The following is a 13,698-nucleotide window of genomic DNA, read 5'->3' as shown; positions in this document are numbered from 1 at the left end:
CCATGAAAGAATAAGGGGTTACATCGTTTGTTGGTTTAAAGGAGAAATAAAACCAAGGTAAATAGAAACAATAAACTGGATTCTATGACAAGGTTACACTTACAAAAAGAAATGTCTTAAATAAGATTGAAACAATACCTCTATATCTATTAATTCCTTTATAAATGTTCCTCAGGGTTCTATCCTATGTCCAAGACTCATCTATCTCGCCTCCGTACTCTCTCTGTGCAATGATCTGGGAATCGGTCCTGGCACATTCCAGAAAAACCAGGAATGCTGGTTCCCACTCATACTGTTTTTTCTCTTTCTCTCCCTCTCTCTCCCCTCCTTTCCCATTTCCTTCTCTATGCCTGGATAATTCCCATTCATCCCTCAGGTCCTGGTTTGGTTGTTTTGTTGTAGAGGTAAGTTTAGGGAGACCCCCTAGAGCCCCTCAGATTAAAAAAAGTTACATTTATTCTTGGGAGAGAGAGACAGAGGGTGAGGAGGGGAGGTGCAGAGAGAGAGGGAGACACAGAATCCGAAGCAGGCTCCAGGGTCTGAGCTGTCATCACAGAGCCCAACACATGGCTCGAACCCACAAACCTCAAGATCATGACCTGAGCTGCAAGTCAGATGCTTAACCTACTGTGCAACCTAGACACCCATAGAGCCCCTCAGATTAAGTTAGGTTTCCCTGGTATTTGTTCCCATAACATCTTAGGCTTTGAAACATCCATCTATTTGTAAGCATTTGATTTAGGTGTGTCTTACTTGTTAAACTACAGATGATATGAGTACCAGTTGTGATTCCATCCCTGCCGCCTAGCACAGCGCCAGACTCTAAAGAGGTCCTTGTAGTCACAGATGATGTGTTGAATAAATGAAGAATATAGAATGAGATCAAAGAGCATGTGGAGATATTTCCAAGTGAGCCTCAGCACAGGTACAAAATGATTATAATATTACAGGGCACATGTGGTAGGTTCCTGACTTTTAAACCCGTAGGTTAGGGATTTCCAAATAAGGAAAAGGAGGGAAGGTGGGAGGAATACAGATCTTAGGGAGCACAGTTGTAAAAACACATTTTTACTTACCATTAATTTGTTGTAGTCACATTACTAAAAGGTTAAAATTCTAAGTAACTTTAAAGAATGGCGAGGATTTTAATGTCTATCAAAAAGAACCATATTTTTTACACAATGGACTACTACGTGGCGATGAGAAAGAACAAAATATGGCCCTTTGTAGCAACGTGGATGGAACTGGAGAGTGTGATGCCAAGTGAAATAAGCCATACAGAGAAAGACAGATAACCATATGGTTTCACTCTTATGTGGATCCTGAGAAACTTAGCAGAAACCCATGGGGGAGGGGAAGGAAAAAAAAATGTGGTTAGAGTGGGAGAGAGCCAAAGCATAAGAGACTCTTAAAAACTGAGAACAAACTGAGGGTTGATGGGGGGAGTTGGGAGGGAGGGAAGGGTAGGTGATGGGCATTGAAGAGGGCATCTTTTGGGATGAGCACTGGGTGTTGTATGGAAACCAATTTAACAATAAATTTCATATATTAAAAAAAATTTTTAAAAACGAACCATATTTTTAAATAATTAACAATACTGTCTTAGTTCACTACTCCTACTATTTTTGCATGGTAGAGGAAGGTAGTAATCACAGCTGTACCTAAAACAATAAATCCTCATGTATCCCCTGTGTATAAAAAATAATAAAATGAATAGATTACATTGGCATAATTCCATAAGAAGTATGCAAGTATCCTTGGAGGTGACTACCTTGTAGGTGGCAAGTTCCTGCTAATTTGAGTCCCTACGTGTGGTTATCCAACTTTATCCCCACAGTATTATTTATATCATCCAGTTATCCACTCCTCTAATGCTGCAAAACTTTGCTTCCCAAAGAAATAAGTACTTTCAGCAATTTATAAGTATTAAATGACTAACTAGCAGCAAAATTTTATGAAAACATACTTCCAATCTGAGAGGTGATGTTCTACATTTGCATTGTGGAAAAGTTGTGCCCCACATCAATTATCGCATCCAGTAATAAGACACTGAATGCCCTGGGAAATGTGGGGTAGTTGGCCCCTAACTGGGACTCTCACCTTTCAGATTTCTTTTTGTTTTCGATGCCAAGCAGACAAAAAAGGTTTTATCTTAATCCTAATGGACTTGACAAGCATCAATTTTCACATTAGCTTAACGTCTGATCTTCTTTGAAGTGGAGCTGTCTTGAGTTTTAAGCAGAGAAAACACCTTTTCAGCGAGACTTTTCATGATGTTAAAGCAATCAAAGACCTCAGGAGGTAGAATGACAGTGTGGTCAAGCACACAAGAGTGAGGGGAAACCATGAGTCTCCCAAGTGACACACATGTGGCATTCTGGGCCTCTCAGAACGTGGGATGCAGCTGAAGCATTATACACCTGACTTTCCCATGAAGTATTTCAGAGCCAAGGCCACACACAACCATATGACTTACAAGGAACAACAAGAGTGGCAGATGGGGAAGGACAATTGTACCTACCTATTGCCCTGCTTTGTTCTAAACAGTTCTCGTACACACTGCTGCACTTGGAGTTTCCAGGCTGCACGAACAACAAATTGTGAGACATTTACAAACATGGTATACGTTCATAAACTTGCCAAAAAAAACAAACAAAACACTAATAACAGTCCTGGAAGAATACAGCAGACAGCTCCACTTTCTGACATAGTTAGTGTCTGACAGGTAACAAAAGGAAGGTGAGATTTTGCATGGGGAACATAGACTCCTAAGATAGAGCACTGTGCGGGGGCTGCAGAGGTGGGTTTGAGGCAGAGCTGGTTGTAAAGGCTGCTGATGTAAGGCCTGCATCCTGAGCATCACTGCTTTTGTTAGGGAGGTCCTATTCCAGGACTCAATCCAAGTCTCAGCCAGAAACTGTGAAAGTGTGATTTCCAGGACACTTGTATAAACTCTCAGTATTTAGCAAGCCTCTATCTAACAGTGCATTGGCAGATTGGAGCACTACTCTAATGAGGTTTGTGCCGGGCTCACTTTCCATCCTTAAAAATGTCATCCATCAGAGGGTTGCATTAATATATATATATAGATATATAGATATATATAGATATATAGATATAGATATATATAGATATATACAATTCAATAATGGAATGGGATCACTGATGCCTTTGAGAAGGGCAACATCTATCCTTTAGAAAGATTAATCCGGCAGTACCATGCAGAAGGGTTTGAGAGAATGAAACTGGAGACAAGGAAGGGGCTTTCAGAATCATCTGGGCACATGAAGGCCAGAACTTAGAAAGGTACAAGAGTAATGTAAGAGGTTGGGTAAATTCTATCAAAAGATTTCATGGTAGAATCTTCAGTCTTGAAGACTGAGTTGACATGGAGTCCAAAGTGTGAGATAAACAAAAGACTGCAGATTAATGAAACAGCAGCAGTGTCATTAATTAAACATGAGTAAGTCACTAGAGGAATCTGGTTTGGAGTCAAGGAGAAAATGCTGAATTCAATCTTACATAAACAAGTAATGTAATGCTTATGGCACTACAGCTGGAGAGATAAGTAATGGCTGAAGACAGAGAAGCTGGAAGACTGTGTATACAAGTGGCATGCCAGAGGAGAAACCAAGGGCAAGGCCAAGGGCAGAGCAAGGGTGGTAAAAGGTGGGGGGCTGGGTTTTGAAGGGGAGGGGGTAGAAGAAAATAAAATATAAAAAGAAAATATGTAACTTACTTTGAAACAGCTCTATAAGATGACGGTAAATTTAGTAGAATGATAATTGTAGAATCTAGGTTGTGTATGTGAGTGTTCACTGTACAATTCTTTCAACTTTTCTGTGTGTTTGAAAACATTCATAATAAAATGTTGGAAGACATGAAAATGAGAAAAAAGAAGCAACTAGAGATGGGGGTTGAGAATGACACAATAGAACTGCTTTAGAAGCTAACAGAAGTTCTAAAATTAAGGGAGAGGCAGCCAATGGGTATCAAATTCTGTAGACAGACTCAGAACATTGAAGAAGAAAATTGATTTAGCAATGAAACCATCGGTGACCAAAAAACCATTGGTGACCATTGTAAAAGTAATTTCTATCAAGTTGTCAAGCAGAATTCAGATCTTAGAAGTATAGTGTTGATGCAAAAACTGGGATGGAGATGATGGTTTCTAGAAGTTTGTGGGTAAAAGGAGGTGAGACATTGTAAGTTGGTTGGAGGAATCCAAATTCATTTGCAGACAGAAGATACTGGTAGACAAAGAGAAAATAAAGATTGAGACAGGGGTTGATAGACAGACAGAACAAGGGCAGAGAGTTGGAAGGTGGGGATGGGATCAGGAGCTCAGGGGAAGGATTGGCTGTGAAGGCAGTTGCTAAGGACGAGAAGCAAGGAGAATACGGGAAGACGTGGAGACGAGGAAAGGTGAAGTTGAATGTAACATGTTGGACTGCCCTCATCTTCCCAGTGAAAGGAGATGTGAAGTCATCCACTTAGGCAGTGAGGAAGGGGTGGATTTGGAGTAAAAATGGTCCAGTGCAGGCTCCGACAGTGATTCATTCTCTGGCTCAGTACTGAGGGAGGCACTTTCTCTAAGCTAGCATTTGGAAACTCAAATTAAACTCTCTAGTGACAAAGACAGAATCACATTGCTAAGTTCCGGTAACCATAAAGCATTACTTACCAGATAGCACAACTTTTCACACCGTATGGGGCAGTAAGCCATCTGTTCTGTGGCTTGGACTTTGATGCGCACATCTGAAACACCACCTGCAGGTGGCTGCTTCCCTGGGATTTCATTGTAATACTCATGATCTTCTCTCTCCACAGCAGGACCATCAAGAGGCACCTCCTCACTGCAAGGGAAAAAAGAATCCCCAAGAGACTGGGTGGGAATTCAAATGCTGTAGGGGAGGCAGAGGGATCAGAACCATGCAAATCATCCTGAAAAATGCTGCATTCATGTTTTTAAATTATAGCTGTGCTTAAGTGATGTCAAATATCTGGATGGAAGCAACCAGATGGTTGTTTAGCTTTCCATAGACAATTAAAGTGGGGCAAGCCAATGGAAAGTGCCAAGGGTGATGCTTTTGTGTCTCCTCCCAGCGATTAAGAGAAACACACACACACACACACACACACACACACACACACACACACTCCTTGAATGTAAGTCATCTATGTCAGCAGGATACAAAATTAAAGTTTTCCTAGTATCTTCAGCATGTTTGGATTATACCATTTTGGAAATGTTTTGCTCAAAAAAAAATTAGATATTGGGCAGGGGGCCTGGCCCAGTTTGTGAAACTAAGATGAAAAAAATAAGAGAGTTATGGCCAGCCATCTCGCCTGCACAAATCTGGAGAAGTATATGGGATTCATAAAGAAATATTAGAACCATATGTGCAAGTGGGTAGATTTATGTAAACATGCATTGTTTTAAAAACCGAAACAGGGCAAAAAAAAAACAAAAACAAAAACAAAACAAACAACTTTTCTTCCAAATTGGGATTAGTAGCTTTCTTATGAAAAAGAATAAATCAAGTCCTTTGGGATTGAACTGATTCTACTGACAAGCCACACAGTTTTGTCGGGTTCGTTACCTGTCAACAAAGTGATAGCACTAGGATGTAAGTGTTATCCTGGGAAAAATTCAACCTCAAGGCTTCCTAGTAACCCCCTCTCCTTTGCTACCCCAGACCACCTTAAAAAGGGAGATCTCCAAACCCAACGTTTGTTAATACACAAAGTAACTAACCTGGGGGGGGGGGGGCGGTGCATTTAAAAGTACCCAAGAGTTTTGTCTCTTGGGTATGAATTCTGCTCACTGTACTCTACACTGCTGGAGGCTGTCAGGCCTGAAGGGCTCAGCTTTCCTTGTAGACTTTCTGCGCCTCAGATAGAACAACCAGATCCTTGGGTCACATCACCTGCCAGCCCTGCCACAGTTTAACTGGAACTCATCTATTTACATTGCAAACTAGCAAACTAACAGCGATTCCTGCTATAGACATTTGATTCCTACTGTTTCCCTCTTCATTCTTGATTTTTTTAAATTTTATTTAAAAAAAATTTTTTTTAATTTTTTTAAAATTTATTTTTGAGAGAGAGAGAGAGAGAGAGAGAGAAAGCATGAGCAGGGGAGGGGCAGAGAGAGACACAGAATCTGAAGCACACTCCAGGCTCTGAGTTGTCAGCACAGAGCCCAACACGGGGCTTGAATTCATGAACTGTGAGATGGGGTCCTGAGCCAAAGTAGGCCGCTTAACTGACTGAGCCACCCAGAAACCTCTCGATATATTTTTTTTAGTGGTATGCATGGGATCTGGGATTGAAACAATTCTGAGACATTTGATATCTGTTATTTTATGATACTACTTAATTCATAGCTCTGTGTGATATCAGAGAAACAGGGAAGACCCCTTCTTGGAGTGTCTCCTTTAATTTTGATACAAAGCAAGAGTAAATATCTGGACAAATACAAGAGAAAGAAAAATAGAAAATGTCATTATTAGTTTGTACTGAAACTGCCTATTTGTAAGAAAAAATTTACTAATTCAATTAGTCAGTTTGAAAATGCCATATTAATTTGAAAATACAGCAAAATAAATATAGCAAGTCAAATAATTATAGAACTCTTGGCTGACCTTTCACAAGAAGTATTCAAAGAAGGATTTTTCAAATACTGTTTAAACCGGAGTTCAAAAGCCTGCCCTATGGTGCTGATGACATCTTGGGCCATTCCGCTGCGGCATTCCAATATGTGGCAGGCTGCAAGTGGACGAACAAAAAGAAACTGTAATAAATTTTCAACAAGAAAAGGTTATAATAAAGTAAAAATATTTCCAGAACATGAACTGGTACTTGAATAAAAGGGAGTAGGTTTATAAGCTCTCTTCAGCTCTGAAATGGCAGAAAAGAATACCTCATATTTCATTTGCATCAAAGAGAAAAAACCATTCATAGTTTACATTTAAATATCTCAAAACACTGACAGATTTTGGTTTCAAGACAGGTTTTGGGGGGCCCCCATTTTTATAAAACCAGATTGATCCTAACCAATAACGTGACTCACGTTCAATGTTAGCTCTAGAATTCAATACCAGAGATGCTGAGGGCAGCAATCTGACAGGAAGGCTTGTGGTTGTGCTGTTGTCTTTGCAAAAATATAACTTTCCAAACCTTCTCTCATCACTCAAAGTGGGGGATGAGCTGCTGGCAAAAACAGGAGCTTTATAATACCCCTTTGCCCTGTTATTGCTATTTTTAAAATTTTTTTAACATTCATTTATTTTTGAGGTGGGGGAAGGGGCAAAGAGAGAGGGAGACACAGAATCCAAAGCAGGCTCCAGGCTCTGAGCTGTCAGCACAGAGCCCGAGGCAGGGCTCGAACTCATCAACCGCGAGATCATGACCTGAGCCAAAGTTGGACACGGCCGACTGAGTCACCCAGAAGCCCCATGTCATTGCTATTATAAATCAGTGATGGTATGGTAACCCCTGTCTTCACAACCCTACTAAAGAACTATCTCCATTAAGCATTAAAAACAAGATTTTGTGACAATGGCATGATCAGAAGATGTTAAAATTTTTTATTAGATACTTTCTCTGAGAAGCTGGTACTGGGAAGAGGAAGATTTTCACAAGTAATTTAAAGAAATAAATTATGGAGGGGGCAGCTGACAGAATATCACAAATGAGCAAATCTGCTGCTGCTGCTGCTACATAAAATCAGGAGCTTATGTGGAGAGACTATAAATTCACCTCCCACCATATGGAATATCATTCTTGCTTCGATGAGAGTCTGGGGTCTTGCTTAGGGCCCTGCAATATGGAGATTTAATTGAAATGGAAGTTTCATCAGGATGACTTAAAGATAAAGGCAATAAATCTTGTGAGAAGTAAAATCTTTAAAATACATATTGATTTGTATAGCCTGAAGAATGGAGGGATGAGAAAAAGCTTAATAATGGTTAAATATACACAAGAACGCTGTAAAAACTGTTAGCTATTCTCTGAGAACAGCTTAAGCGAGTGCATGGGGAATTAGAATAGAAGCCCAGGAAGCCTCCTGGGTCTCAGGAACTGTGGAGCCAACACTGGGACACCTTACTAAAAGGGACACCAAAGGAGAGGAGAGAGAGCTGTCTTTATGGAATGAGCTAACTGTGCTGACTTGGAAGCATGGTTTTATGCTTTTGCATTCTCTTGGAAAGGATCTTGTATGTATGTAAAGTAAAAGGCAATTCATTGACATCTGATAGAATTTTCAGAGCCTATAAAAGTACACAATAGTAGTACCTACAACAGTGTTTCTTTTCTTAGCCTTATGTTATAATTATCTCAAGAAGGAGCTGGCTCCTAAGTAGCTCAATCAGTTAAGCCACCAACTTTGGCTCAGGTCATGATCTCCCAGTTCGTGAGTCTGAGATCCGCATCAGGCTCTGCACTGGCAGCGCAGAGCCTGCTTAGGATTCTCTCTCTCTCCCTCTCTCTCTGCCCTTCCCTGCCCTCTCCTCTCAAAATAAGTAAATTAAAAAAATAAGAATCTCAAAGAATCTCAAATAATTCTGATTCCAGAATTGACTTGACTTTCATTTAAAGGATTTAAATGAAATTTTTATAGAGTTGGTTTTTTTAATGTTTATTTCTTTATTTTTGAGAGAGAGAGAGCAAAGGAGGGGCATAGAGAGACACACACACAGAAAGAGGATCTGAAGCAGGCTCCAGGCTCTGAGCTGTCAGCACAGAGCCCGACGCGGGCCTCAAACCCACAGACTGCGAGATCATGACCTGAGCTGAAGTCAGATGCTCAACTGACTGAGCCACCCAGATGCCCCAGGGCACTGATGGTTTTTAAGTCCCTTATTGCTTTATGGAGACCCCAACCTTCATCTGTCACGGTAGCTTCAGCCTTCTGAGGAACAGGCATGTGGGTTCTTGTGGCACGTGGGTACTCAGGAAGGAAGGACACAACTAAACCCACCAGCCGACCTCTACCACTTCTCACATCTAAAATGTTCTTACTTATCTCAACTCTTCTCATTCTGATACTTTGAGCATTTGGTCCTGTTCCTGGACTGATGCTACCAACACATTCTGCTTTGCTTTGGATGACCTCATTGCTGCCATATTACTTCTTCTGAGAAGATCAGACGACAAACAGTGGTGCCCGGCACCATGAAAGGAATGACATTGGACAGAAAGGTTGACCCTGTGCAGACGTTCTGTACAGCCTCACTATCTCCAGTGAACACACATGTTGTGATAGTGCTGTTGTTGGTATTCACAGACACACCACTCTGCGAAAATGGTCTTGGTTCTTTTTGAGGTTGGTCATGGGCCAGAATAGGGATGGGCTTTGAATCAAACACAGGTGTGCCCATTTCCCAGTGTTAGACCCATCTCCAGAAGCTTAGATAAGCAGCCAGGTTGGCCAAGAATTTACCAACCTTTAGCTAACGAGAAGGTAGAAAGACAAGTATATAAAAAGCCCCAACTGCCAAAAAAGAATGTGACTTTCCAGTGACATGATAACTTTGCATGGAGGTCTGAGATGGAATCAGATGCAGATATGAATTCTTTTCCCTCCACCTCATAGCCAGACAGACCCATAACTCTACCTCTGGGTATCAAGCACTATATTAGGGAGGATTTTTTTTTTTTAATCTTAGATACATATTCTTCAAACTTTATTCATTTGGTTTCCTAATTGGATGTTCATGGACAAGAGGCTGAGAACTCTTCTTAGAGGATAACAGGCCCTTCTTTACTAGTTTTATATTTATTTTTAATAGACCAGGGTGTTTTTGTTTTGTTTCTGTTTTTGCATTTTTTAATAAACTAGAAATTCAAAAGCGCAGCTTCTCAGGTCAACCACCAGATGGTGCTGTGGTACTGAAGCAAGGAGTCCTCCCCGCTTAGAACTCCGCCCAAAGAAGTAAGCCAGCCGTCAGTCCACAGTAAACTGATGTCACCAGGACAGTAGTCCATATATTTTATAACCATAACCATAAATGTAAATAAACAGGCTAATTTAAATTATTTTTGTGGTCTTTAAAAACATTTTTTTTAACTTTCTTCAGAGACTGAAAACCATGGCCTTCCTATATACACCCAGGTAGACTGGGGCCTCTTCACATACCAGATTCAGAGAAACTATTTAAACCTCCCTGGACTACTACATATTTGGAATGAGAGGTGAAGAGAATATGTATTACGGGGCAAGCTGTGTTAGTCACTAAGTAAACTCAAAACATTCTTAGAGTGACTTACCTTTTCTACAGAAAAGGCCCTTTATAAAATGAGGCGTTCACTAAAGGGTCCCAGCAGAGATGGAAAAAAAAGGAGCAACTGCCCCGACTTGAATCTACTAATGCTAAAAGTGAATTGGGCAGATGAGAGATAGTGGGAACATTCAGGATTCTTAGCAAGGAGCCTGGACTCCTCTGCCTGACAGCTTCGCTCTTCCTCATCCTGGAGGTCCCGCCCTCTGTCCCTTACCCATCCACTGACATCCTGCTTCCCAGGGGCACCTAGGGCCTGTTCATTGGCACACTGAAGGTTATTTTCTGCCTTCATGCCCCCTAACTCCTTTTCAGTATGTGACTTTCTGGGGTGCCTTATTCCAAGGTGTCTTCTCCCGGAGAAATTTGCTCTTCCTCCTTCTCAGGTGATACTCATCTCCTGATTTCCTCTCCTCCTCCTGACTACTCCTCTGGCCCTTTATGGTCTCCTCTTACCACTCCCGGAGAGCCTCAGCCCTCTTCTTTCCTGGTTCCTCCTTCAGTGATCTTGCTTACTCTTAGGGCTATGAGGCAGTTTTTCCAAACCTGCACCTGAAGGTCTGGTCTCCCTCTCTATCTCTCTCTGTCTCTCCCACCCCCACACTCCCTCCCATCCCCTTCAGCTCTACTCCCACCTTTCCGCCTCCCCGACCCTGAGCTTCTCCTGCCTGCTGAACATTTTCCCCAGATGAACCAAACTCATTAGATAATTCTGTAACATCTTCTTTCTGGTTTCACTATTTTCTTTATTTATTCAAGGATTTAGAACATTTTTTTTCTTTTTTACAAATACAATAAATATTCATTACAGGAGTTATAGAAAATAAAAAGCTACCAAGAAAAAAAATTATGTAAATCTCACTATCTAAAGATAACTACTATTAATATTTTGGCATCTCTTTCTTTTTAATCTTTCCAATCTTTCTTCTAAGTATATCTCCCTACAAAGTGTTACCTGGGGTCATGCTATACCCATTATTTCACAATCTCCTTTTTGCACTTAATAACATTGCCAACATTTTCCCCATGTCATTATTCCCTCTAACACTAGCTATAAATTGTTGCATAGTAGTACATCCTATGGGTTCATTTAAATAATTTGCGATTTATGAATATTAAATTAATTTTTTCTGTTATATAAATAACATATGACAACAATCTTTATTGCTTAGTATTTGTGCATGTCCTAATTATTTCCTTAGAAGTTAAATTGCTGGTTCAAAAGTACTTCCCTCTTTAAGACTTCGGGTACAAATTGTCATCTTGCTCTCCAAAATGTTTGGATCTATACTCCTACCAGCATTGTTAAGAAAAACTACTACTCTAACCCCCATCTTACCTTTTTTTCAATATTTAAAATTTGAAGATGAAATATGAGATCTATTTATAAGTTGATTCCTAACGAAGTAGCTAGTAAGCTTTTGAAAACTTTTAAATGTTTCTTGGTGCCTTGTAATGTTCTTTTTTAAAGATGTGCTCAGGACCCTGAATTGATTCACTTGCTTAATAGCTGGCTGAACTTAGGAGAATGATCTCACTTTCTCAATGCCAGTGTTTGCTTTGGTAACCAAAGGAATAAATTAATATCGACCTCCGAGAGTTGTTGTGAGGATGAATTGAGACAATGCCTGCCACATGGTGGGCATGCAATAAATGGTAAATGTTTTTCCCCTATTTCCCTAGTGGATTGTCTGTTTCCAATTTGTAATAATCCCTGTTTCTTTAATGGCAACACCGCTCCAAATCACAAGGATGATGATGATGATGATGATGATGATAATAATAATAGCTACCATTTATTATATACTTACTAGGAGCCACATATGGGGATATTTGCATTGTATATAATATCTCATTAAGTCCTCAGGAATATCTGATTTCTATTTCTTCACCAACCTTTATATCCAAATTGTTGCCAAGTTCCATTAGTTCCCATATTTGTCCAAACTGTCCCTTCCTCCCCCAGTGCAATGTAAACATTACCACTCCTGCCCAGGACTAATGAGATATCCTCAAAATTGGACTCTACAATTCCAGACTGTTTTCGGTCCTCCAGTATCATTTTCACAGATACAAATGCCAGAAAACTTATCACTTTGCAATTTCAGCAAAAAGGCAGAAGCCAGAATAATGGCTATAAAGCTCAAAATCTTTTAATGGCTCCCAGTGGCCTTCTGACCAGCACTCAAAGCCCTCTACACTCTGTTTCTGACCTATCTCTTTGGCCATGGCTCCCCTACTTCTATTCCTTCACTTCTCTGCAACCCCAGCCTTCCACACACACTCACATACCACCCAAACACATAGCCCCAAGCTCTCATTACAGGACTTTTTCACCCACAAATCTCGACTGAGCCCCTGCTATGTTCCACATACTGTTGTCCAGGACCCCCTCCTTCTCCAGGCACATCCTATTTCTCTCTGCCATTAAATGATGAGCCCAGGCTAGCCAGGAACTGTTTTCCTCCACAATGATTAGTTCAGCCCCTTTCATATTAGCATGTAATTAATAATTATTTGTGGGCTTGAAAATTATGTCAGCACCTCTGTGCAGAAATTAAAGTCCAGGGGCTGAGGTGAGTTGAAAGGATTTAACACCACAGGGTTGTGCAAGTAGGGGGTATGTTGACAACAGAGTGGTTTCTCACAGAAGTTTCTATAACCAAGATAAGTAAGAAAGGGAATGAGAGACTGAAAAAGGAGGCATAAGGATGATGAAATGCTAACATAGTAATCCAAGAAAATTACTCTGTTTCTAAGTCATCTGTCTTGCAGGTACATCCATTCCCCTAAAGAAGAAAGCAAGCGACTGACTTGAATCTTAGAACTCCTCACCACTGCTTACTGAAAAGAAATGACATGCCTGAGCTGTTCAGCGACTGATGGTAAAGTTACCAAACATCTAGATTTCCTGATCTATTTGTTCTTTCTCTCACCCTGTCTTTTCAGGTTGAGAGAAAAGACTTTGTTGTTCAGAGGCCTTCCCCAAAATAGCATGCAGTTACTCTTTCGGGAAACTCAGGCTTAACTAAAAGCAGTTGCTCTTTTCTGGTATCTTTTGTTGTATTTCATTCTTACACCCCCGTTCCCCTTCACTAGTTCCTGTCTCTCCTACTCACCTTTGGTGATTATCCATTCTTCATTGTACAGTTTACAATGAGTCAGTTTCAACCGAGTATTGTGTAGTACTTGTCACCTGTTTCTTCCTTTCCATGTCATCAAGCCATATTCTTTTGGCAAGCATTTACTGAGTATCTACTACATGTCAGGTCTTGTGTTAGCAGCTGGTCCTCATCATTTCGTTTTTTAAAAGTTTTCTTTATTTTGAGAGAAAGAGACACACAGAGTGCGAGACAGAGAATCCCAAGCCGGCTCCAAGCTGTTAGCACAGAGCCCAAGGTGGGGGTTGATC

At 40.6% G+C, this 13,698-nt stretch overlaps 1 protein-coding gene across 1 annotated transcript in view; it reads right to left on the bottom strand.

Moving 5' to 3' along the window:
• SHC4 (SHC adaptor protein 4) overlaps window positions 1-13,698 on the bottom strand; it is a 124,580-nt gene that overhangs the window by 22,052 nt on the left and 88,830 nt on the right. The window contains exons 7-9 of the mRNA XM_030318232.2: window positions 6,648-6,771; window positions 4,685-4,856; window positions 2,522-2,582 (exon numbers count right to left, since the gene is read on the bottom strand). Of these exons, the coding sequence (XP_030174092.1) occupies window positions 2,522-2,582; window positions 4,685-4,856; window positions 6,648-6,771 (357 nt within the window). The remainder of the gene's footprint in view (window positions 1-2,521; window positions 2,583-4,684; window positions 4,857-6,647; window positions 6,772-13,698) is intronic.

This window comes from Lynx canadensis, chromosome B3, assembly GCF_007474595.2.
Source record: "Lynx canadensis isolate LIC74 chromosome B3, mLynCan4.pri.v2, whole genome shotgun sequence".
NCBI lineage: Eukaryota > Metazoa > Chordata > Mammalia > Carnivora > Felidae > Lynx > Lynx canadensis.
This window is presented reverse-complemented; position numbering and strand designations above follow the sequence as displayed.